A 26,752-nucleotide genomic window follows, 5' to 3' on the forward strand; every position below is an offset into this window, starting at 1 on the left:
TCCAGCACGTCTTGTACCTACTACCATGCCACGTTCGAAGTCCGTTAGATCACTCCTTTTCCCATTCTTGCTACGGTTTGTATGTTTAACTGATAATAGAAAGGTTGTTCTGCTGCATTTATATCCACAACTGTGGTCATGTGACTTGCAACGTTGTGGGACAAACCATTTGTGTGCAGAGCAGGGAGTGTAGCTAATAAAGTTACAGCACAGTGTATATACTTGCTATTAGGTTTATGTACTTAATAAATTGGCTACTAAGTGTATGTACACAAATAAACATGCCGTCTGATATAAAATGCATATACATATATACAGCTCATCTTGCTATAATGCAATGACATACGTTCCGAAAAATCTGAGTGGTAGTAGAAATGCGTACTGTAGTAGCATGCAGATTTTCTTGTACCAGTCAGGGATAGCTTCCATAAAAGTTATAAACTAATACTTACTCCATTTTGAAAACAAAACATACATGAGCAATATTGTTTCCTTTTAGACGACTAATTTTTCAATTGGCGGAGTGAGGTTTAAAGAATGAATGTTATTTTTCATTCTTATTGTAATATAAATCTACAAATCGCTCATCACATCATCTAATTTTCGTTTGATTGTGCAGTTCGTTTCGATGTCCTGATCGGTATCGGAAACTATTTTCGTCAAAACATTAAAAATTTCATTTTTGTTTCAATATTTATTACTGTCTATTTTTTTTTGTAATACTATCGTCTTTTTTTTGAACACATTCTTTACAGGACGGGTAGTAAGGGTATGTATGTATAAGAACTATATGTAAATTTTTACATATAACAAATTAAAGTAAACAACACGCACTCATGGAAAACAATAAATCGAAATGACACTAAAGTTTAGAGAAATTCTCTAGGAAGTTGAAGATAATTACGAGGGTCGCTTGAAAAGTTTGTTGCCCAGTATGAAAGGTAGTGGTGCAGCGTTAAAAGTTTCTGTACTTAATGTATAACACTTCAAAAAAGTTACCCACCAAATTTCATGCAGTTTCAATAACGTTTTTTTTTTTTGAAAGAGGTTGTTTATGCATGGGTTCCGAAAAATCTGAGTGGTAATAGAAATGCGCTCTTTTTTAATTACAGGTACTAATGTCAACAAATTTGTGTGAATGAGGAAGGTTAGACAAAATCAGTCACCGTGCAATCATCCAATATTTTGAGGGAAAAGGGACTAACGCCAAAGGCAAATCATGAGGATATGGCTGCAACATTGGGGGAAGATGTCCCTTCCTTTTCCATGGCTAAGAAGTGGGCAGCAAACTTTAAACGAGCGAGGGAGAGTCTGAATGATCACCCATGCTATGGAAGACCTGCAACATCCATCACTCCAGAGGTTGTTGACAGTATGCATGATCTGGTGATTAGTGATCGATATGTGGCAGTTCGGCACATTGTCAGTGTCTTGGGAATCTCATCCGAACGTGTGCACCACATAATAACAGAAGTTCTCGCTATGAAAAAGGTGTCAGCACGATGGATTACAAAGTTGCTGGCAGCAGTTCAAAAATGCACAAAAGCTATTAAGTCAAGGGAACATTTGTATTGTTTTGACTCCTGCAAGGTTTATGACCGTGAATGGGATGTGAGCCAACCACATTTAGCCGGAGACAAAGGAGCAGTCTAAACAGTGTAAACACAGCTCTTCTTCCCATCCAAAGAAAGCCAAGTCAATCCCTTCTGCAGGCAAGGGGATGATGATGATGAAGTGTTGCCAGTGGATTACCTTCAGAAAGACCAGAGAGCCATAGGGGCACATTATGCAGACGTTTTGTGTTTGCGTGAAAACTACAAAGAGGAAAATGCTGAGGAAAGCTCAGAAAAGGAGAAGACTCAGCGCGTTATCCTGATCTTTTTCTGCCAAAAACATGACCAGAACAACGCCTTGCTTACAAGTCTGTCACTTCCATTGTTGTACTGTATGAGTGCGGTTTGTAAATCTTGTACCGTCCTCTATATTCACCAGATTTCTACTACCACTGGACTTTCGCGTATTTCCTATTTTGAAAATTACCTGGCTGGAATCCATTTTTCCTCCGAAAGTGATGTCATTGCTGGAGTGGATGCATTCCTGGAGACCCAAGAGAAAACTTTCTTTGCAAGTAGAACCAACGCATTGCAGCTTTGGTGACAAAAGTGTATTGACTCCAGGGGACTATTTTGAAAAGTAAGATATTACCAGGCTTCTCAGAAGATAAATCCTTCACAGTCAGGCCACCACTTGTCAAACGCACCTCGCAGTTTCCTTCTTCTCTGTCTCATCCCATCTTCAAGGGTAACAGTGGTTATAATCACCGTCTTATTCACATGTGGTGGAAAAGTCTCGGGTTCAAATCCCGTAAATGACGCAATGAATTTTGCAGTGTTTTTCCACTGTGTGGCTGAGTTGGTCTCAGACGAGGAAAGCAAGGGCTATTTTCCTTCAGGAAAACTGACCCTAGAACACGCAATTTATGGACATAATACACACGGATATGTGAGGTAATTATCGGATGGCCCTGATATGACAATCTCTCTCTCTCTCTCTCTCTCTCTCTCTCTCTCTCTCTCTCTCTCTCTCTCTCTCTCTCTCTCTCTCTCATTCCGTATATCTGAGAGAGAGAGAGTGTGTCTGTATTGCCCTTCACGGTCATAAAGCCAGGGGTTTACAGTCTCCCGATACTTCCGGGATACTCGAACAATTATTTACAAAAAAAAAGTAATTATACAAATGAAAACATATTTTAATACGAAGGAGAGAACTCCTCACGAGAGTTAGGTCTGATCGAGCTGGCTTAACATCGAGATAAGAGCACCAGCTCAATCAGACAGGAGCAGATGCAAGGTACACATCAGTCATTGTTGATTAGTCCTGCTAGTCATAATTTTTTTCCGGTATGTCCGGTCAGCGGCGAATTTGTTCAGGTCGGCTTCAAGTGCCTGTGTTTGCTTGAGCATCTACTCAGGGAGGAACCTGTCCAAGAGAGGGAGTCGTGCTGAACGCGAGTAGAGCTCGGGATTCGCCCTAAGGGCAGCAGGGGGAATCCTCCAGCTACAGGTGTCCCAGAATGAAGGTGTTGCGATTATGCCCATTATCATCTTGACTGTTGCTAGTGTTCTGTTCTCTAGGATCTCTTACACATAATTCGTGCTACCTGCTGCTTACGTAAGCAGTGCGTTGATGATACGTAGAATTGTAGCGTGAATGCTTCGCGGAATATACTGTATAGTGATTGACCTTGATCCACCTATTGAAATTCTCTCTCTTCTATAGCGAAAAAGAGTGTTACATGGCCATGCGTGCGTTTCGTGGCCATGTAACACTCTTTTTCGCTATAGAAGAGAGAGAATTTCAATAGGTGGATCAAGGTCAATCACTATACAGTATATTCCGCGAAGCATTAACATCAAATTTTTGTGCGCGAAATGACGGTAAAAGTGGCGAATAAATATGCGTAAAGGTTGGAAGATGGCGCATTATGGCAGGATGCGCTGTAAGGTTTATTGCACCAATAAACACCTGCTAAATAGTGATTATTCGGCTTTAGCTCTCAAAACTACTTTGATTTTTCGTGGCATGGACTCAACAAAGTGTTGAAAGCGTACCATAGGGAAGCCTGTTAACGTTGACTCAATTGCTTTTCACAGTTGATGCAAATTAGATGGTTGCCTATCTCTACTCCGAAGGGTTCGTTTCCCCATCATCCCATAAATGCTCAATTGGATTGATGACTGAAGAGGCCACTGCAGTAGTCGAAATCCACTGTCATGTTCCTCAAACTAGTTGTTTATAATTTTGGCCTTGTGGCATGGCGCATTATCCTGTTGGAAGAACCCATTCGCAAATAAATACGCTGTTGTGGCGGTTTGCTACTTTTCGGAAACAATTTCTAAATAACCTGTAGCATACAAATATTGATCCATTTACGTGTGGTGTCCCAGTGTGCACCAAGAAAACACTGCCCCCACTTTTACATTGCCACTGCCATATTCTGGTCCTTTTATCACCGTGAAACACCAGGAATCAGGATTCGTCATACCAAGCAATTCTCCACTGTCTAGTGCCAGTGTTCCTGGGCTCACTGTAATCATGCCTTCTTGTTTTCTGTTGACAGGAGCAGAATCCTCTTCTGTTGTCCGTTGCAATATCCCACCCGTGAAAAGGAACGATGAATTGTGTGTTCTAGAATGCCTCTTGGGTCACCGCTGTTATTCTCGGTTGTTATTTTATTGGATGTTGCCTTTTTATTACTGTGAAAAAGTGTTATTAGCCTCCGTTGGCGTCTTGCATCAACGAGCTGTTCCTGACCACAGCATAGTTGTTGGCTTGATGCTACTTGGTTATTGGGCTAATCTCCAATCTCGATACTTCCGGGAAGCATTTGACTTCGCTCCTTACTGGTCATGGTCCCTTTAAGGAGAAGCTGCTTGGGTTCTGCCTTGTTGAGGACCCCAACTGCACATGTGGGGAGATCGAGAACTGGAACCACTTGGTCTACGACTGCCCAGAATACGAAGATCTCAGAGGCATCCTGATCACAAAGATACACTACCTTCCAAAAGGACTGGAATCCCACTTCATTGACACAGAAGAGGAATACAGAGCACTTTCTCAATATGCGCAGGACCTCTTCGAGAGGAGAAAACTGCTAATTACCATAAATCGTGTCTGAAGAAAGATCACCACAAGTTAAACTGTACAAGACCATAAAATACTATCCAACAGAGTTACTACAGAGAAAAACCTTGAGACAAGTGAGTGAAAAACACAAGGACGGAGCTTACCCCATGAGCGACTGTACTGAAATCGACTCAATATTGAAGAAAAGATACTTAACGCAGCACAGCTGCCAAACGCCATTTGGCGACTTGAAGAGGGCGCCCTAGCCTCCTTCATCTTTAATACCCATATCCCCGGTGGGGGGGAGAGACGGTCTTACTGTCTCATCCCCTTCTCGCCATTCCCACTTTCCCTTCTGGTGGGGCATGGGCATGCCCCACTGTGACTTGGAGTTGCCTCTTCTCTCGACTCCATACTTCTATCTTTTCCCCCCAGACTTCAGCCTCCCCACCCACTCTACCTGCACATACGCAAGCGAATGCCCTACACATCGGAATTGATTTAATCATCTCCAAATTACGTTTTTCGCCCATACACTCGGCGTTTCAAAAATTTAGCGTTATTCCCCATAGAATTTACCAAAAAAAAAAAACAAAAAAAAAAAAAATATATATATATATATCTTAGTTTATTTTTTAACTTTCTTTTCCTCTTTTTTTTTTTTTTAGGTCCTAGCCGCCGAAATCTCAGGAAATTAAGCGGCAGGACCTGCCAGAGTAAATCTTAGTCTACTGGTGTTTCCTGGTCTGCCTCCACGGGGCGAAAGTGGGGCAACGTTGGGCCTCAGTAGGGGTCCAGCGGCTAAACGACCAGATGAACAACGGTACATGACATTACACATATACAATATCCATACACTTTTAAATCTCTGGCATTTCCCAGCGAACTGGTTCACTCACAATGAAAGCAACGCGGAGATGGGGGAAACCCCTGGTGCCGTTTGACCCTAAACACACTTTACACTTTACACTTTACACTTTACATTCGGGTACATTTGTGATACATTTATGATACATAAGAATTTTTAAGAAAGAATGGTGTCTGAATAAGAAAATATTGAGATTGTATTACAAGACGATGTCTCGTACGCTGCAAGCGTTTGGCATCAGAATGTTATTAAGGTTGCTGTGAAGAGGAAGTTAACAATTCAAAGATCTGTTCTTCTCACTGTTCACTGCGTCCCTCGCACGGTTTCAAATAATGCATTCCAAATTCTTGGTGGTGAAATACCCATAGATTTATATATTTTATTCAGAGGCACAATCTACAAGTTAAAGAAAGGGATATCTACAACGTTTTTTGGCATAACATCAGACCCAGCAAATGACATCAAAGCAGAAAAGAAAAGAATCTGGACTGAGATAACAGCTATTTAGCAGCCTAGATGGGACGAATCTGTGTCTGGACTGGCAACAAAAAAGTTCATTCAACAAGTGACTTTTGTGACTTCTCCGGGAATCTGTTCATGGTTCGCACCATCTATGACTTCAGCATATTTACTAACGGGTCATGATTCTCTCAGGGCTAAACTCCATGAGATGGGGCTTGAGCCAGATCCGTTCTGCACTTGTGGTCAGAACGAGGATTGGGAACATGTCCTGTTAATTTGTCCACTGTACTCGGAACAGAGACGACGTCTTATCAATAGAGTCCCTAACCTATCGGTGGATAATGTTCATATCCTTCTAGAAAATTAACAAAATTTTACCACCCTACAGATCTTCTCAGTGTTAGTTTTTTCAGAAGAGAACTGAACTTAGGAATCAGCTTGTTTAATTAAATTGAAATCAAATTGGTGTACAAATTGCATGAGCTGCATTTTAATGAACAAAATAGCCTACTGTGTTTTGTTGGAATACCCCTTGTTGTAAATAAAGCAGATTATCAAGTAAACAATGTAAATAATAAAAATATCAATACTAGGAGGGTAGACCTTCTTAGAATACTTGGGGGGGGGAACTCTTAAGTTCATTATTTGTATCTTGTAACCTCCTGCTTGCTGGACTCTGGAAATAGATATCATACTGATCCAACACCACATAGCTCAATATAAAATTCAAATTACATGATCAAAAACGCCACTTTTGGATTAGATAATATAAATCTTACCGTGACAGTCTCATTGTGACTGTTCACAGCAACGTTCATCACTCCTAATTTTCTGAACAAAAGATTTCCTAGACTGCGTGGGAAACGATGAATTGTAAAACTATGTATTTTTGTTGAAGGCCTTATTTATATGGTCCAGGCATGTTCCATTGTAGTATTTCAAACACTTTTAGCTTATCTTTCCAGATGAGCTTCGAATTTCTCCAAGATGTCGGACTCAACCACCCATAGAGGCAACTTATTCCAGTAATTAACAACTTGCTGCCTAAACGAGAACTTGCAGTTCAGTGTAAATCTCCCTCACTGCAATTTGAAATTATGGCTCCTAGAATTCTGGATCATGGATAACAGTGTAAATTTGTCTCTCATTCATTTTTATTTCACCTCTCAGAACCTCATACACCTCAGTCAAATCTCTGTGGTGTCTAGGTTAAAAGCTCTGTAAATGACATAGAGGCACAGTCTCATTGTGGCTGTTGACCTCATTCCTGACGCTTGAGATTTTTGTCATTTTTGTCCAGTACATATCTTCTGTGGAAGATTGAAAAGCAAGATTTATAATTGTTGAGTACCTTTGACTGGGAGGATGACAAGGATCATTATGCTCTTCCGTGGCAGCGACCTCTTGTAAGGTTGATAGCTCAAGTTGAGTAACGTCGTTTTGGACCAGCTAATTTTAATGGGCTGTGACAGTCTCATTGAAGCTGTTCACACACACACACCATTAAATTTTTGATCAAATCTTCTTGAGTTGACTGCGTGGCAATCAATGTGTTATAGAGAAACAGTCTCATTGTGGCTGTTGTTTCCCTGTTGATGCTACTGACTTTATCATCTACTTCTAGTACGCCTCTTCTCGTGGAAGACTGTAAAGATATATTTCCTTGCTGTGTATCTTGGAGCGGAAGAGACGAATATCAACGTACTTCTCGTGGCAGTAGTCTCATTATGACTACTTGCCACCGGCTATCCTTTTAAATTCTTTTGTATATAGTTAAAGTTTTAACTTTTAAATTTCCTTGCAATATCTTAAAGTTAAATTTAAGTAAGGTAAAAATCAGAATATTTCTGAGTAAAATAATTAATAGGTTAATTTACACAGAGCTTTTTTTTGCTGGCTCCCTGGTTTGGGCAACCTAGGAACGGGATTGCTGGCGCCTACCGGTATTGCACTGACTTCAATGGGTGCGGGATTTTGTGCGTTTCAGAACTACAGGTGATAGTGGACCCAAACCAGCACACATTAGGCTGACACACAAGCGCCAACACTTTTTCGTGCACACTCTAAAACGCCTAGGAGTCACCAGCGATCACACACACACACACACACACACACACACACACACACACACACACACACACACACACACACACACACACACACACACACACACACACACACACACACACACACACACACACACACACACACACACACACTCGGGTGTATTATTTCATTCACTATCTCTCTGAAGAAGCTGAGCTTCTTCAGAGAGACCTAGATAGACTTCAGGAATGGTCAGAAAAATGGCAGCTGTGCTTTAATCCAACAAAGTGTAAGGTATTACACCTGGGAAACAGTAATCCCAAAAAAACTTATTCACTTGGTGGAGTTCAACTAAACTCCACGAAGTGAATTGTAGCGTATCGTAACACCCAAGTCCCTTTCCTCCAGTACTGGAGGAAAGGGACTTGGGTGTTACATGAAATTCTCTGAGCATTGTAAACAGGTGGCAAGGAAGGCCCATGGTGTCCTATCGATGATCTATCTAACTTTTGCAAGTAGAGATAGGGACGTGATAATCCCATTATATAAGGCTTATGTTAGACCACACTTGGAATACTGTGTTCAAGTATGGAGACCGCACCTAAAGAAAGACATGGATCTTCTTGAAAGGGTGCAAAGAAGGGTAACTCGCCTGGTGAGATCGGCTAAAGGGCGTCCTTATGAAGAAAGACTTCGAATATGTGGGTTGCAGAGTTTGGAAACTAGACACCTTAGAGGAGATTTGATTGAGGTGTTTAAGGCTTTGGAGGCATCAGTAAAATGAATGAGGACAAAATTTTCAAGATTATAAATGATGCTACAACTAGGGGACATAAATTCAAGTTACGGGGGGAAAGTTTAGATTGGACTGCGGGAAGTTTTATTTTAGCCAGCGAGTTATAAATTACTGGAATAAGTTGCCTTCATGGGTGGTAGAGGCCGACAGTTTGGGGAAATTCAAAGGTCATCTGGATAGTACTTTCGGGTAAGGGAAGCGCATAGGATGATAGGTTTAATTTCCTTTTTTTTTTTTTATTAATTAATATTATTATTTTGTTATTTATTTATTTTTATCATTGTTTTGTTCGGATTTTTTTTTTTTTTTTTTTTGGCTGGTGCAGCATAAGCCATAGGCTTTCTTGCACCATGCGGCCGTTACTAATACTAATACTAATACTAATACTATTTCAATTCATATCATGAAACAAGTAGTCTACCTAATAAAAAGCTTAGTGTATATAGCTGCATAATACTTTACAATACAATAATTTTTAACTTTGTTTCCTATATATGTTACTTTATTTTCAGATAAAGATTATTGCCTTCCATACCGACGTCAAAGAAAGCCCCTCGTAGAGGAGAATTTCTGCAGAAAGGTAAGAAATTAGATCTTCACCATTGCTTTCTTAGCCTTTAGTGATATTTTTGATTTTATCCATTGGATGCTTGGTTATAGTCCTGGAATGAATATATAGCGATTTTTATTATACTCCATAGCCACAATTGAAATGCGACGACTCGAGCCACCGTACTGAATAAACTATTCAAAACCAAAATATTTGCAGTGAATTGGTTCACATCAGTGTATGTGCTAGATAATTATACGAAAGTTGCAGTAATCATCAAAAGGCGGCTCATCGCCTCAAGTTGCATGTGCGGTAGTCCGCTTTTGGTAAAGATTGTGGTTTGTTTTTAATCCTGCTCACAGGGTGGAGCAGAGTATGCCTGCAACAATGTTACTCATATGAACTCATTTTGGAGATAAGCATCGTTTGATGCTAATCTCTAAAATCATAAAATATCTTTGCACATCATCATTAGTAACATACTTATTTAAATTACCTCATAACCAAACGTCAAGAGACTCAGCGTTTGGAAAAGTTCGACTAGATCTTTAAGATTTTCTTCACCAACCGTCAAACGTGCAAAATTCCGCCATGATTATAGTTTTGCGATTATGCTGCCATCTGCTACAGTCCGCACATTTTTCAGTTAATGAATAAAAACTTGAAGAAGATATTCTTCCAGAGTATTAAAAAATATTCATAAAGGTACTCTATTATCTGCAGGTGGTTTCAGGTTTATATTATGTACCTTTAAAAGATAAAAAATTTTAGTTTTGTAAAGGAGAGTTTGTGGATACCCTGTATATGTAATCCATTATTGCCAAACACATATAAAGCAAACACAATACGCACCCACAAGACAACACTTGGTAATACCCCTTTACAAAACTAGAGGGCTTGCAAAACTACTAAATATTATTCTTTTTCATGAGTCAGATTCAGGTCCTAGAAGCCAAAATCAATTGTAAAAGTGCTAATTAACTTAAAGATAGCATTATGAAGTATTGATTATACTTCTTCAGTTTGTGAAACGGCGACGAAAGTACAGGACTACGACGAAGCCGATTCTGTGGAGGCTAATTGATGGTATGACTATCATCCGTTCTGGATATGTTAACTGCCTTTTTTTTTTTTTTTTAAGCAGCAATTAGTCATGCAGTCTTCAGATAAATTAAATCGCAATTCTGTTCCAGTCTTATGATCAAGCGCTTTGAGGATCCATTAAATAAATAAATATTCTTTATTGTATAAGAGAGAGCAGAGAGAAATATTGAACAGTGCTGTTGTACAAGTCCTTAACGGATAAAAGGAGACCAGTGATAAAAATTTTCTAATTGTATTCCGCCATGACCACTAGATCAAAAGGATTTGCAATTAATCATTTTGACAAGAATACAATCGTTAACATGAGTAGCAGTCGCTGCACACACGGTTAATGTGTGTCGGACTCGAACTATGGTCTGTACTTTCGTGCTTGGCCTTTCTATTGCTTTGGTGGCCGATATAGTTTTCAGAAAAGTATTTATTAAAATATTGACAACCAACAGACGAGGAGCTACTACAGGCGTACCAGTGGACTCATAATTTGAAGGATATCTCACATATAAATTAAAATACTTTCAAATAATAAACTTGCCTGACATATGGATGAAATGGAGATTCATGTTCACTTAATTACCAAATGAAAACTTGATGCATGCAATGTGTTCTCGAAACAACAATTTGGATTAAAAAAAAAAAAAAACCCACTCATAAAGAACTAGATCACACATGTTAATTATGTCTCCATAAATAATTATTAAAGCTGGAACTGACTGGATTGCTTGAAAGAGAAAAACAAATATTTAATCTTCGCAGAATTTATTTTAAGACCTGCCCACATAAAAAATAGAATTCGTATATGCAATTTGAAATATTCGTCCGAAAAGCTGAAAAAATCCGTGAAACACTTGTCGACAGCCAGGAATAATTAGACCACCAACATAAGCGATAAAGTTCGGATTAACTATCAAGAAGGCAATCAGAAAATAATACAGCTGAAAGAGGCCTATCCTCAGGCAAGTCCATAGAAACAGAACAAATGATCCATTTCTACGAATTATGAAATGCTAATTTACGCTTGGCAAAACGATTCTAGAAGGGCTAACAAGTTCTCTGAATAAACAATAATTACCTAAAAGACATGGTAATTGCTTTATCTGAACAGAGTCAAATGCAGCTCGAATTTAATAACACAGAACAAAACAATCCCTACTTTTTTGCAGGGTTTTAAATATTTAACTGTTTTACTCACTAGCTGATTCAAAGATATGGGTAGATCATATCTTCAGTGATAAGTTTACTTTAATAGTAAACTCTATTAAAATAAGTTTGTTTATTTTAATATTCTGTTTCTAAAGGATTTTCAGAAACGAACCAACTGAAAAGTCTCAAGTCCTTTACGGCTGTATTTTCCACTCTTTCAGGAAGAGCAGCTACCTTGGAACTTAACTAAATCTCTGGAAAAATCTTCTCTTACTAGGCTTAGTGTTCTTGTACCTTTTGGTACGAGAACACTAAAACATCAAGACTGATATAACTGCGGCTTTAAAACAAAAGTTTGGAATTTCATATGGATTTCTTGATTACATTCAGTGTTAGAGAAATCAGATAACTCACAGTGAGGAACAAACTGAATGAACTCATATTAAATCTAAGAACATGAGATCCCTAGACATCATGTTTGAAGGAGAAACCTTTGAAGAGTAATTAGAAGAAAAAATTCTTTTAGCTCCATGACTATTTTTGAACGAACATATTTGTGAAATGCTTCTTTCCTTGGCCCATTAAAATTGGGACGAGCTTCACGCAGTGTCTGTTCTACCACTCTTAAACTTCTCGCAGTTTAAACAAGCTCTCTTTCGGTGAAAGCTTGAATAACACGGTTAATTGCTCGCATCACGAAGGCTGAGCAACTACCACACATCAAGTTGACCGCAAACACATGAAGCCACCTGGCAAACAAATATTATAACGAGTACATAATTGGTAGGGAAAGACTGCTTCAAAATATAAGACAGCTTTTGCGGAATCAGTATATTTTGTATGGGAAACCTATTAACAGCCTTATTGGAAACAGCAGGAACCGACTGGCACTCAGAAAGGAATCACAATTAAAAACCGGGGATGGAGGGTACGATCAGAAGCAAACTGAACCTCAATTTTTACCAAACAACTAGCTACTCAAGGCTACTTGGGAAAGTCTGAGATTTAGAAGAGAAGGCACTAGGCCTTCTCTTGTATAATCTTAGTAAGGAGTTGGAAGCCAAGTGAGTGACCCTAAACTTCCTGTTATTTTTCTCTCTGTTTTAGTATATAATGTCTTTCACACACATATTGGTAAAATTTCTCTGGAGGCATGTTTTATTTTTTGTGGGAGATGTCCGTATACAAACGAAATTAAAATTTTGCGATTCTTCGAGAAAATGCGAAACAATAGAATCCTGCTCAACATTAGAATGACCTGCAATCACACAATATTGTTTAAAATTTAAGAATGATAAAAACTTTGAAAACAGCTTGTGAAATAACACTTCTGTTACTTATAAGCTATTTCAAATATTTCAGTAACCTGTATTTGAAACGTCTCTCCTTTTATTACAAATAAAGATATTTGAATATTAATTATATTCATGATAAAATCCATCCAGAAAAAAAAATAATGTACTGGCTGAACAATATAACAAACATTTACCACAATAACAATCCCAAAAATAGCCAACTTTAACAGCATAGGTATCAGTTTTATCCTCAATAAACTTATGGACAAATATCTTTTAAAAATCAGTTTTAGTTAAAATCGCAAACAAAAAGTGAGGAAAAAAACCGCCCTCAAGTTTCTTTCTGCCGAAAACACAATGTACCCAATAAAGCATTGTTACTGTGTGTTTTCAGCAGAGAAAAAGAAAGATTATTCAACAAAATTCATTCAGCGTCTGATCAATAGCTATTGACTAGCTGTTCAATAGCTGTTGACTAAAGTCAATAAATTTCGAAAATAATAAAATGTCATAGTTCAGACTAGCTGTTCAATAGCTGTTGACTAAAGTCAATAAATTTCGAAAATAATAAAATGTCATAGTTCAGACTAGCAGCAGTGAAACTAGTTCTAGACGAACGTGAAGAAGTATGTGAAGTGATATCGCTTTCAAATTACTGCTTAATAGCAACACTCTTATTTGCTGGAATATCGCTTGCAACAGTGCTTGAATATCGCTTGCAACAGTGTTTGAATATCGCTTGCAACAGTGTTTGAATATCGCTTGCAACAGTGCTTGAATATCGCTTGCAACAGTGCTTGAATATCGCCTTCTTAATGCAAATTGTATCAAACTTAGCTTGCCATTCGTGAAGCACTTGCATAGACAGCTTTACTGATGATCTTTGTGATCTCTTCGCACATCCATTCCAGTAGTTTTCTTTAATTTTGGATACTTTTAAAGGGATATTTAAAGGAATTCATCTACCATTTATCTATCTACGGATGGATGCCGAGTAATATGTTATTAAATTTTGATTTTTGTTAACATTAGCAAATTGGTTACGTTGTGCTACTAGTGGCACTACGCTTCTGCGTTGATTATGAAGAATTTTATTTATCCAACTTGAGACACCCGGCCTCACCCTGGAAAACAACAAATCGTGCTAGTGGGATTTGAATCCAACTTTTACCAGATGAAGCAAGACGCTGCACTGAGATTAAAACTGTTGTTAAAAATGTTTGCATAATTTTATCCGCTCGACTTGAATAATCCCTTACAATATTTTGTTTCTTCTATGAATATCTTATTTAGGAGAAATTTCAAAGCAAGCTCAACTGAATTTTGGCCATCAATCGTACTCTGCTTGTTTCGTTGTATTTTATTATCCAATAGTTATTCCTTATTAAAAGTGTTAAAAGAAAGATATATAGGTTACATAAGTTTATGACCATTAGTGCTTTGTGTATTAATCATTGCGTAGTGAAAATGAGAGAATAAGCCATATATCTAGTTTAGCTTCAAAAACTCTACTAATCATTAACTAATTATTATTGCTAGAACAGTTGCGTTCTGAAAACCGAGCCATTTGATAATTATTGAAGAAACAAGATACAGATATTCATATTTTTCGCTTTCATCAATACAGCCTTTTAGTTTTCTACTATTCATAATTCTCACTCCCAGTTCCCCTTCTTAATTTGAAGCATACACTTAGTTCTGAAAACTCATTTCCACTACTGTCTCCTGCTTACTACTCGGATGGCGAGAAAGTGTTAGTTACGATGCTATATCATTGATACTAATTGTAAATTAGGTTTGCCATTTTCTAACTATCAGTGCTGTCCGACGTTTTCAAAGATTTACTTGTGTGCTGATTTAATGCTGATATTTCAGTGACTTGTAAATTTAGTTAAATCTGAAGTGCATTTTTCTATTAAAAGTTAGAATAATACTATTTTTCAAAAGTAGTTTTAGTTATTATGAAGAATGACTATTACAGCATATTCGACCACTAATCATATATTGCTGTTCTCGTAATAGTGGCGAATATCTAAAGGCTCTTCCCTCTACCACTCTCTGCAGTTAAAAATAAAATCCATAAATGTAAAAATTTGCTACGATGACTAAAAATATTTCATCAGTATAAAGTCCTTACCTCCGAACCAACAGAAAAGAACAATCTTCAAGGGAAACAGGGCTTTGTTAATGGTTGGAAATTTCATGGTTGTCTTGTAAATTTAATTGATGGTAATCTAAAACAGATAAACGAACACAAACCACATTTTAATGCTTATAGAGAATAGCTGTAAAGGAGTAATTACTTCTGAAAGCAATTAATTTTTAAATATATTTGATACCCTTTAATTGCTGCGCAGGTAGCAACATTTTAGAAGCATGCGAACAGTAGATAAAAGCTTCGAAACTAAATTCTAAAATACTGAACATAGTGTCTCACCATAAGAGATGATTAAAATTGATTTTCGGTCTGCATGTTCACTTTTTAAAGAAGTAAGAAATTATCTCTAAATGAAGTTAGGTATAATGGGTTCAGTTTTTCACAACCGAATTATAAAGAATCTCTTCAAAGTAAGGTAATGAATTATGAGATTACCTTGGTAGGTATTGGCATATATTTTTAATTCCGCATTAATTACACGTCCTTTATCAACTAGAAACTTTCGAGTTAGAATAATTTCCCAAATATATATTTTTACAGTATAAAAATGCGTGCCAGTAAAATTTTGCTACAATGTGAAATAGCTGAAAACACAAAAAAATTGAAAAAAAATTGTGAAACGATTTAAAACACAAAAAATTGAAAAAAAAAAATGTGAAACGATTGAAAACACAGAAAAAGATGATTAGCTGACCCATCAGTTCTGCGATAGAATCAGAATGTACTTTTCCCACTCTGCAGCACTAGTGGTGCTGCAGAGTGGGACACCAAAAATGTAAGGAGGGTTAACAGAGAATTGTAGAACACAGAAATGTGTATAAAACAAGAGCCGACATTTGAATAAACATAGCTATAAATTATAGTTTACTTTCGTTTGGGCAGATCCAATGAAATTGCTTGAAAAAAAAAATTAAACCTAATCCCTGTGAAGGTGGTGGAAATGCCACTAAACAGAGAAGGCACGAAATTAATTGATATCGCTTAAACTGTGTTAATGAGTATTTTAAAGCACCTTCTGTATATTTCTAAATATACAGAAGGTGGTTGGAACTTGAAGTCACCGGATAAAAATTATTCACCTGTGTAATTTTTCAATTAATAATATGTAATCCTTTAGCACGGCTCACTTCTTGAATTCTGGTTGGTTTAACTAGACTCCTTAAATACTTTATATCAATATTAGGCTATTCTGTGAAAAAAAGAAAAACTGATCCTGTAATTCATTCGGTCAGCATTTTGCATAAACAGACTGTGGTTTCACTTTCCATTCAAGATAACTCCATACATTCTTTGTTGGATTTAAATTTGGTGACTTGGCTGCCAATTTAAATGCTCTACTATTATTTGGAGTTTTGCTTGCCAAACAGTAGGCGACTTCTGAACCAGATAGCTTTCATCCTGGAATCAAAGAATATCTAATTCATCAGTCTCCCTGAACTATTCAGCAAAAGGCATCCATGTTACGCAATTCTCTCTTCTCAGTGTTCTTTCAAAAATCGGCGAACAAAATCCTTGGGTAAATGCTTGCAGAAGTTCTTGTCTTGTTTTAAATCGTTTTTCGTTTACTATACGACAAGATATTCGTCTGATCACATACTTTCGACCATAATTCACGGTCTTGCCTTGAAGAACTTCAAGATCTTGATCATACATGAATCATGCAGATATTCACTGCAAATTTCTGGTTCATTTCGACTCACATCATTCCTTAAAACTCTTATTATTTTCTGAAACACTATAAGTTTCAACTACTTCTTTAGCAGGATGTTCTTTTAGAACTGCCAAATGCTATCATTCCTTTTTGCCACTCACTGACAAATTTTCTGCGCCTCATCTTTCGTGGTGAATAGCCAGAATACCTGTGAATAGAAAGCAGGGGTTAAATTTATACTCTAATTTCAGTGCTGTAAGCTAACAAGCATATAAAAGATATATATGTTGAATATGTGCCCTAAATACCGTAAAGGACTAATCTTTTATCTTGTGTTTGTAATACTTTGATACTATGACTGAGTCGAGAATTAGAAAGCCAGCTTGAATTTGATTACATTATATTGTGCATTTCTTTCTAATTTTCAAGAAATGCAATGCCGGACAAATTAATTGCAACTCGCCTGTTTTTTTGTTTTTTCTTTTTCTTTTTTCATTTTATTTTAAATAGGTGTAAATTTTTTTTATGAACAAAACGCTGTATCGGCGCTACGAAATTCATATTCATAGTATGATATGACTGAAGAAAATATCGATTTCGAATTAAAAAATTCTGTCATATCGTTATTAATGAACAAAATAATAGAAACCAATGGCAGCTTTCAAAAAAATTTATTATTCACTTAAAACCATAATTAATGTTTTTAAGGATATCCAGGAGTTCAGGAGAATGAGCAACAGTCTTTCAAGTTCTGGGGCATGAAGCATATAATATATAAGGTATTTCTTGAACGGCATTATGCATAAGTAAACTGTTTGAAGATAATAAAGAACTCAAAACCCGTTAGCATTATTATGTTTATTTCCGAATTGGAAATATATGTACATAATGGAGTCAAACGTTCCGTATTTTCTTACTACTACTTCTTCAATGACTGCAAAGAGTGTAACTAAAGATTATTATTACGGAATTCTTACAAAAGGGTGATATTCCAGGCAGCTGGTAATTGTTTACTTATTATTGTTATTTATTATATAAAATTAACCCTAAAACAAAATTATTCGAATTAGATCCAAGTTTGATTTACTAAAACTTTTGTTAATTATACTAAAAATTTTAAGAATTCCATAATAATAACCTTTAGTAGTTACTGTCTTTGCAGTCACTGAAGAAGTGGTAAGAAAATATCACGAAACGTTTGACTCTATTATGTTATGTTTATTTCCGAATTGGAAATATATGTACAAACGTTTCGTGGTACATATTTTCAATTCGGAAATAATACCAACCTAGGTTTTGAGTACATACTTTATTACCTTAATGCAACACATGATATATTAGTAGTAGTAATGGAGGCATGTGATTCAAGAAATCAAGCGTATGCAAGAAAGCAAGCCTACATAAGCAATGAGCTTATGTAGCATCAGCCAAAAAAAAAAAAAAATAATAATAATCATAAAAATAAAAATAAAAACAATTTCACCCATACATTCCCTCTAAAAGTTTTTACAGTTTCTCCTTGACTTTATCTAAGCTATCAACTTCCACAACGACAGATGAAAGTTTGTTCCAGCAATTAACCATCCGCTGGCTAAAGGCAAATTTCCGCACATCCATTCTACAACTGTCTTTCCTCAATTTGAATTTATGTCCCCTCAGGTTCGTAATCTGAGCAAGCGGAAGAATCCCATCAGAATTCAGCGTGCTCAACCTATTCAATGCCTTATACACCTCAATCAGATCACCTCGCAGGTACCTAGTCTCCAGCTGCTGCAATTTGGTTAAATTAAGCCTTTCTTGGTAAGAGAACCCCTTCATTCCCCTCACCAAACTTGTTTCCCTTCTCTGTACATGCTCAAGCAACTCAACATCCTTCCTAAAATGAGGCCTCCAGACCTGTACGTAGTAGTAAAGGCGTGGCCTGACCATTGCCTTATACAAAGGGATAATCACCTCCTTTTCCCTACTAGCATAATTCCTATATATCATTGACAATACCCCATGGCCTACTCTGGCAGCCTGTCTGCATTGATCAAAAAACTCCCAGGTCTTTTTCATTTTCTACCACTCTAAGTGTAGTACCACACAGTTGGTACGTTTTCTACCCATATGCAGTACTTTGCATTTGTCAATGTTAAACTTCAGTTGCCACTACTCAGCCCATCTGGCCAAATTTTCTAGATCCTGTTGCAGTAGCACACTGCCATTATTGTTATTAACAACCCTTCCAACCTTTGTATGGTATCATCTGCAAACTTCGACATTAAGCCTGATATACCTTCATCATTATCATTGATAAATATACAAAACAACAGTGGGCCCAACACCGAACCCCTGGGGGACTCCATTAATAACATTAGTCGATAAAGAGCAGCGTCTATTGATTACCACTCTCTGTCTTCTCCCACTCAACCATCCTTTTATCCATTGTAGAAACTTACCCTTAATACTATACTGGTCCAATTTGTAGAGTAGTCTTCCATGTGGAACAGTATCAAAATCTTTTCTGAAATCTAAGTACAGTATGATATCAAAAAATTATTTTTTGCATCCAGTCCCTTTGTGACCACATCATAGTATCCAACCAAATTGATCAGACAAGACTTTCCCTTAACAAACCCATGCTGTGTCTGAATTATTGCTGCTGTCTTGTCTAGATGATCCTGCAATGCATCTTTAACCAGTGACTCCATTATTTTACTCGGAACAGAAGTTAAACTAACAGGTCTTTAATTACTCGTGTCGTCCTTAGATCCTCTTTATGAACTGGGGATACATATTTTTAATATTTCTGTGATTCTTGGGGTATTTCACGACACTATACTATTTATTTCCTTCAACTCAAGATTTATATGAAGATTTTTCGTTTCCTTTTTTTTTTTTTTTTTTTTTATTAACCTATTTTAAAACTGTATTCGTAGATTTTATATGAGATTCAAATCCAGGTAATTACTAGGATAAGGTAATGTTTTAATATTTTGACGAAAAATGTTATTACTCTTTGCTCGGTAATACGGAGCAGAGTAATCTTTAAAAAAGAATTCTCCTTTGTTAAATATCTCTCTCACTGAAGGTATTATTTGAGAAGAAAGAACATTTTGTATATTATGATATGTACAGTATTCTCAAAAAACTTCGATCTTCCCACATCGTTGGCTGAAAAATATTCCCGGACCATCACACTAGTTAGGAATTGCACCATGCATGATCGTATATGAATCATGCAGAGAGATTCACTGTGACTAAAATTATTTTTTGTATCAGTGCTAAAAAACAACTTTCATTTGGTCTGCTGTTTATCTCATATAACGCTTGCTTGTTGCTCTTGTTTAGTGGGCATTGCTTTTTAATTGGATAACATGATTTAAAGCCGTTTTCCTTCGGTCTTCCTCTCAGCAGTTCTACCAACTGTTTTAATTCCAGCTCTTTGTTTAACCGTTTCTTTCACATTTTAGGGTACACTGTTGCCTTAGCAGCCCTTGGGCCATTAGACGACAAACCAACAACATCACATTTTATCTTATTCTTCCGCTGCGAGCTTTTCCTAATCCCGCCATTTTGTTTAATTTCTACCCAGCTGTTACTTTGTGAATACTAAAAGTTTCAGCAAGTTCAGTGTTTTTTTTTTTTCACCACATTCCTTCATAATCTTCATTTTAGCAGCCATCCTAGAAGAAATGTCAATTTTTTTTCCCTATCCACAGTACTTTTGAAGATCAAATCACTTACAACAGCAAAATTACGTGATCACTCTTGGAATCAGAACTGTTCCCTGTGATGGCCCATTGTACACAGTTCACTTTGGACTACGATGCGTGCAGAAGATTAAGTTTTGGAGCATGACTCCAGCCCAATAACTGTTCCTGACCGTTTTCTACGTGCGGCTTAAGGGATTAAGACAAATTCCAAGTAGTTAAACAGCAACGGTTACTATTATTTTGACCATTGTGTAACAAAATAAAATAAATTATGAATCCAGAGCACGCAGGCGTGTTTTATTATGTACTGACCATTACTACTATATATGCCGGGTTTTATATATTACTACCATTAATAATTACTACTAATGGTAGTAATATATAAAACCCGGCATATATATTACTACCATTAGTAGTAATATATATGCCGGGTTTTATTTGCCAAAATTCGTAGTTGCCATAGTATTTTATTCATAAAAATGAATTGCAACATTATTTTTGAGCAAAAATAAATAAATAAAATTAAAAAATAAAAAAGTTGAAATGGGCGAGTTGCTATTAATTTGTCAATCATTACACAGGATGATTCAAAATTGGCGAAAATCAAAAATGAAAGAGCTGATTTTTATGATTTTGATGAGAAAAAAAAACAAAAAAAAACTAGATGCTCTTCAATACTTATGCAAAGAAAAAAACCTAGAAAATGTTAACGTTTATTGCTGTCTACCAAAAAATCTGTGAAAATTCCTTGTATTTTGAAGGGTCATGTACATAAAGTGTTATTAAAAAAAAAAAAAAGTCATGCCTCCATTATTTTCATTGCAGCTGATTTCTCCTCTTTATTGAAACGAATGGAATTGGAATTATGGGCTGTATTCTTCTGTGATAAAGTTGGTTTCACCTGAGAAGTTATATTATTAGTCAAAATAGAAGAATTACAAAGTAATTAAAAACTTCATTTTTTTTTTTAAAATACTTTTACAACTAGAAAAGAAAAGTGTGGTGTGTCGTTTTATGTTGTTGAATGATTAACACAACTGTGTTTCCAAAGAAGAAAGGTTCAATCATTCGATAAAAACGTATACCGGGATTTAATAGACCAGCTTAAAAAAACTTATACGGGGATTTAATACAGTACACCAGTTTATTGCGCTGTTCGACAATGAACGTTATTGCGTTATTGCAGGTTTCAGAAAAACGGGGGGGCTTCTCACACATCCCGTGAAACAGCTGCTGTTCCGAGAGATTTTTTCAGTGATAATTTTTTTTTCTCCCTATAAATCTGTGGCTCTCAAGACCCCTCATATTTAACATCACCAGATTGTTATTTGTGGGCTAGTGCTGAAAGGAAAAGTATTTATCTGCCAACTTAAATATCACTCCCTGGAGAGTTCACATTGCATCCAGGAATATTCTTCTTCTGTCTCAGATGCTAACTGGTGTGATTGACGCCCCCAGTCTTCACGGAGTTAGCGCTACTCCACGTGCTGGACGCAGTAATGACAATCCCTGCTTACCGTTGTGAACCACTAGGTGGCAGTGATCACAGTGTGTTGAAGTGGGATTTACTCAAGGAGGTAACTACCATCAGAGGTAAAGGGAAAGGTTTTTGTTTTCGTAAAGGCGACTATGATGGTCTGAGACAGTATTTAAATTCTATACAGTGGGACCAACTGATGATGTTACCAACAGCAAACTCAAAATGGGAAGCATTCAAGGAACTAATCTTGGTGGCTACCAGGCTTTACATACCAACTAAGAAATATTGTTCAAGGTTTAGGCCTAAATGGTTGTCAGATGGACTAATGAGACATGTGGCAGAGAAGAAAAATGCATGGGATACATACAAATTAATGGGTGACATGGAAGCCTATGATAGATATAAGTTGGTCTGTAACCAAGTCACAAAGGAGATTAGGCAGGCAAAGGCAGACTACGAAAAATCCTTGGCAAAGGATGCAAAGAAAAACAGAAAGGAGTTCTTTACATACTTGAACTCGAGAAGGAAAGGGATGAATCAGATTGGTCCACTGGATATTGATGGCTCAACAGTTGAGGATCCTGCTCAGGTGGCTAACAATCTAAACGAGTATTTTGCCTCTACATTCACGCATGAGGAGTTATTCAGGAAGGAGAATAATGTAGGTAAAGTAAACATTGGCAGTGAGCTGGATGATTTTGTAATAACTGAGAGGAAAGTGGAGGAGAGATTGTTGAGGATAAACATAAAAAAGGCACCTGGGGTGGATGGGATCTATCCAGTTATATTAAAGGAGGCAGCAAAGGAAGTATGCAAACCCCTAGCCATAATTATGAGAGCTTCTTTGGACTCAGGGGAGGTACCCATAGACTGGAGATGTGCAAATGTAACCCCAATTCACAAAGGAGGATCAAAGGCTGACACAAGTAATTATAGACCTGTTAGTTTAACTTCTGTTCCAGGTAAATTAATGGAGGCACTGGTTAAAGAAGCACTGCAGGATCATCTAGACAAGAATTCAGTTATAGCTCAGACGCAGCATGGTTTTGTTAAGGGCAGGTCTTGCCTGACCAATTTGATTGGATACTATGATGTAGTCACAAAAGAACTGGATGCAGGGAATAACTTTGATATTATATATTTGGATCTTAGAAAGGCTTTTGATACTGTTGCACATGGAAGACTGCTGCACAAATTGGAGCAGTGTAGCATTGGAGGCAAATTGCTGCTATGGATAAGGGGATGGTTGAGTGGCAGAAGACAGAGAGTGGTAATCAATGGACACTGCTCAACGTGGACTAATGTTATTAGTGGAGTTCCTCAAGGTTCAGTGTTGGGTCCATTGTTGTTTTCGGTGTTTATGAATGATATTGATGATGGGATATCAAGTTTAATGTCTAAGTTTGCAGATGATACAAAGTTGGCAGGGTCGTTAAGGACACTACTGACGCTATGCTGCTGCAACAGGATCTGGAAAGGTTGAACAGATGGGCTGAGAGGTGGCAAATGAAGTTTAACATTGACAAATGTAAAGTACTACATATGGGTAACAGTAACCCCAGAGCAATGTATCAACTCTGCGGTACTACACTGACAGTGGTGGAGAATGAAAAGGACCTGGGGGTAATTGTGCAGGCAGATATGATGTTCTCTGAGCAGTGCAGACGAGCTGCAAGAGTAGCTCATGGTGTCTTGTCAATGATATACAGGAATTTTTCTAGCAGGGATAAGGAGGTGATTATTCCCTTGTATAAGGCAATGGTTAGGCCACATCTTGAGTACTGTATACAGGTCTGGAGGCCTCATTTCAAGAAGGATGTAGAGCTGCTGGAACGGGTACAGAGAAGGGCAACAAGAGTAGTAAATGGAACAAAGGGTTGCTCTTACGAAGAAAGGCTTAAGTTTTGCAAATTACAGAGTCTGGAGACTAGGCACCGGCGAGGTGATCTGATAGAGGTGTATAAGGCTTTGAATGGTTTGAGCATGCTCAATGCCAATGGGATTCTTCATCTTTCTCAGAATAATCACCTCAGAGGGCATAAATTCAAATTGAGGAAGGACGGATGTCGGATAGATGTGCGGAAATTTGCCTTTGGCCAGCGGGTGGTTGGTTGGTGGAACCGACTTCCATCACTTGTTGAAGTTGATAGCCTAAACAAATTTAAAGCTCAACTGGACAGGTATTTCGAACGAACGGAGGGGTGAAATGGGAGAGGGTTTTTTTTTTTTTTTTTTTGGCTGATGCTGAATAAGCTTGCTTTCTTGCTTCATATGCCTCTACTAATGCTAATGCTAATGCTAATTCTACACTATCCAACCTGTGCTGTCTGAAGAACTTGTTTCCGAACAACGCAGTTCCCCTTTTCAATACATTGGCAATAAATCCTGGGAAATACTGTGAAGGCAAGCAGTACAGAGTGAAGAGCCTCTCTGAAGCGTACAGCTTGCTTGAACTATAGATGAAGAAGAAGCTTGAATAGGAAGGAATGACCAAAATTTAAAATAGCTGTTGGACGTCTACTTGTAAATGGTACTGTGAATAATTTCCTCTTCTAAAGTAAGTTGTCGATAATTACATTCTGTATATAATACTGTAAATGATTCGCACTTCTGTAAATATTGTAACGTGATTTGTAAATATTGCATTGTAAAAATTACCACTCTTTCATTTTTGTACACCCTTCTAGCCGGTTGGCTGTGTAAAAGGGATGAAAGCAATCACTTGCAATTAATAATAATAATAATAATAATAATAATTTAAAAATAGTCTTCCCACATTGGAACAGCCAAAAGCCAAAACACAGAATCAAATTGCAAATACTGTATAGGCTTTCAAATGTTATAAATGGTATCCAGTACTACAAAAAGAATCCGTGCATGATAAAACAAAAAGAAAATGGACATTTTCAAGGTTTGTTATATTTTTAATAATTATTTATTATCATTATAGGTATAATTAGTTGATTGCATCATTAATGGTAAAAGGATTAATAAATTTTATTTGCTGATGTTTAAGTTGCGCGAATTTTTGAATCACCTCATGTATGTGAAGGGACATTGTTCAAGAAAACAACAACAACTGTAGAGAGAATGAATGAATATTATTATTGTTTTACGGAGCGTGTACTTCTTGGGCCATATTTCACCGAAGTATTATGTTGTACAAGTGTGTATTCATGGCCAATTTGCATGTTGTGTGGATGCAAAATCCTACTGAGTTTGGATAAAACGCACCCATGATTTTAAAGGCATTTAAGAATTCCTCCATCTTCGATGGAATTCGAACCCAGACTTGTTCAAACGAGTGACGAAATCACTACTCGTATCACTATAAGATATCCATTTAGTGAGAGTTATAGTGTGCAGGTAAATATGGTTGGATTATGAGGAAATGGAACACTTCACCCTGAATGGAGTCGATCCAGGCAGGTTAGTTTCATTAAAACAGTTTTTAAAATATTTTTAAAAGAAAATATTCCTTTTCATTTAAAATCATATGTTTGAGTATTAACGAAAATTAGTATTGCATAGCACAGTCGTTAAATATCCATGTCCTGCTCTCTTTACATTGCTGATGAATTGGTACAAAAAAGCATTTCGAAACGTCTCAACGGTTAGTACCACTAACCCAAACTCTTCCATCCTGCAATATGAGGGATGTTTTTTGAGGTTATGATGGGTATGGCGAGATCTAGTGTTCCTTACATTACGAGGTGCAGCTGTAAAACAATTTTCGCAAGCCGGCCGCTAGATAATCCACTGGGCCGAGCCTGTTAGTAACTCTGTAGCAGCCATCCAGATCATCTATTGTGTAATCTCGCAACCTCTACTCTTCCAGCTAGTGAGCGGAGGGAATCCGATTAATGTGTATGCGAGTGGCATTGTGGAGGCCACGTTTTGTTAAGGAGCTGGGTATATTCCTAATGTGTGAACACCATATCCAAAAATTTCATTATTTCATACATGTTCCGCATTTACTTTTACTTTATCTACTGAATGCATCAAGAACAGTCACACTAATAGAAAAAACTTATCTGTGAAAATACCTAAACTTCCCAAGAACTTCCTCACTTATTTCCCAAATACAGGTAGTCCCAGTACCAGTCTTAATGATTTACATTTCCTCTTTTACAATTTCCCCAGCCTCACACACTGTTTCTGACAGAATCCCGATTATCATTGCCTCAACTGCTACTCATCTCAGTTGCCATAATTATTCTCTCTATGATTCATTTCGTTTTATTCAAAGGCGGTACTCATACACACGAATATGCCCGCTCTAATATTCAGAGATTTCCTAATTTCGAATTTCCTCTTTCTGATTGCCCATGGCTTATAGTTTCTCTTCCCCATCCTGTCAAATTCATTGAGTCTATAGTTCTCCCAACTATAGAATCAATGAATAAAAGCCATAAAGGTCCTTTAAAGTAGCTGCTATCTAATGGATTGCCGACTTGTTTTTTTACTATTGCTGTCCAGTTTTCTGTCTGAACGCTGACTGCCAATAACGATAGAGGGCTCCTTGTCATCTAACTTCATTAATGCTGGTGTTCCTCAAGGATCATTTCTTTCTCCCACTCTTTCCCCCTTGTATATTAATGACCTTCTGCTGACTGGAAATTCTACCCATAGTTTTGCTGATAATAGCATACTAGAAGAAGAAGAACTCTTTATTATATACAGAAAGCACATTGCTGTATACAACTCCCTTCACGACTACAAGTCAGGGGTTTACATAAAAGAAATCACACAACATAATAAACACACACAAAAAAAAAAAAAAGCATTATGACTCCTGAAAAGTTTGAATACTGGGATGATGAATTCAAGGCAGTGAAGAAAAGGTCTCCGGGAGCAGGTTCTAATGTCCGCTGACGT

General features: G+C 37.1%; 1 protein-coding gene across 1 annotated transcript in view; it reads right to left on the reverse strand.

The window, feature by feature from the left end:
* Positions 1-26,752, reverse strand: part of LOC150081983 (major facilitator superfamily domain-containing protein 6-like) — a 67,812-nt gene that overhangs the window by 33,442 nt on the left and 7,618 nt on the right. Inside the window, exon 2 of the mRNA XM_090380390.1 lies at positions 15,025-15,121. Coding sequence (XP_090236516.1) covers positions 15,025-15,091 — 67 coding nt within the window. The 5' untranslated portion in view covers positions 15,092-15,121. The remainder of the gene's footprint in view (positions 1-15,024; positions 15,122-26,752) is intronic.

The sequence above is a fragment of the Mastigoproctus giganteus genome, chromosome 8, assembly GCF_048544385.1.
Source record: "Mastigoproctus giganteus isolate SK-2022 chromosome 8, ASM4854438v1, whole genome shotgun sequence".
NCBI classification, from domain to species: Eukaryota; Metazoa; Arthropoda; class Arachnida; order Uropygi; family Thelyphonidae; genus Mastigoproctus; species Mastigoproctus giganteus.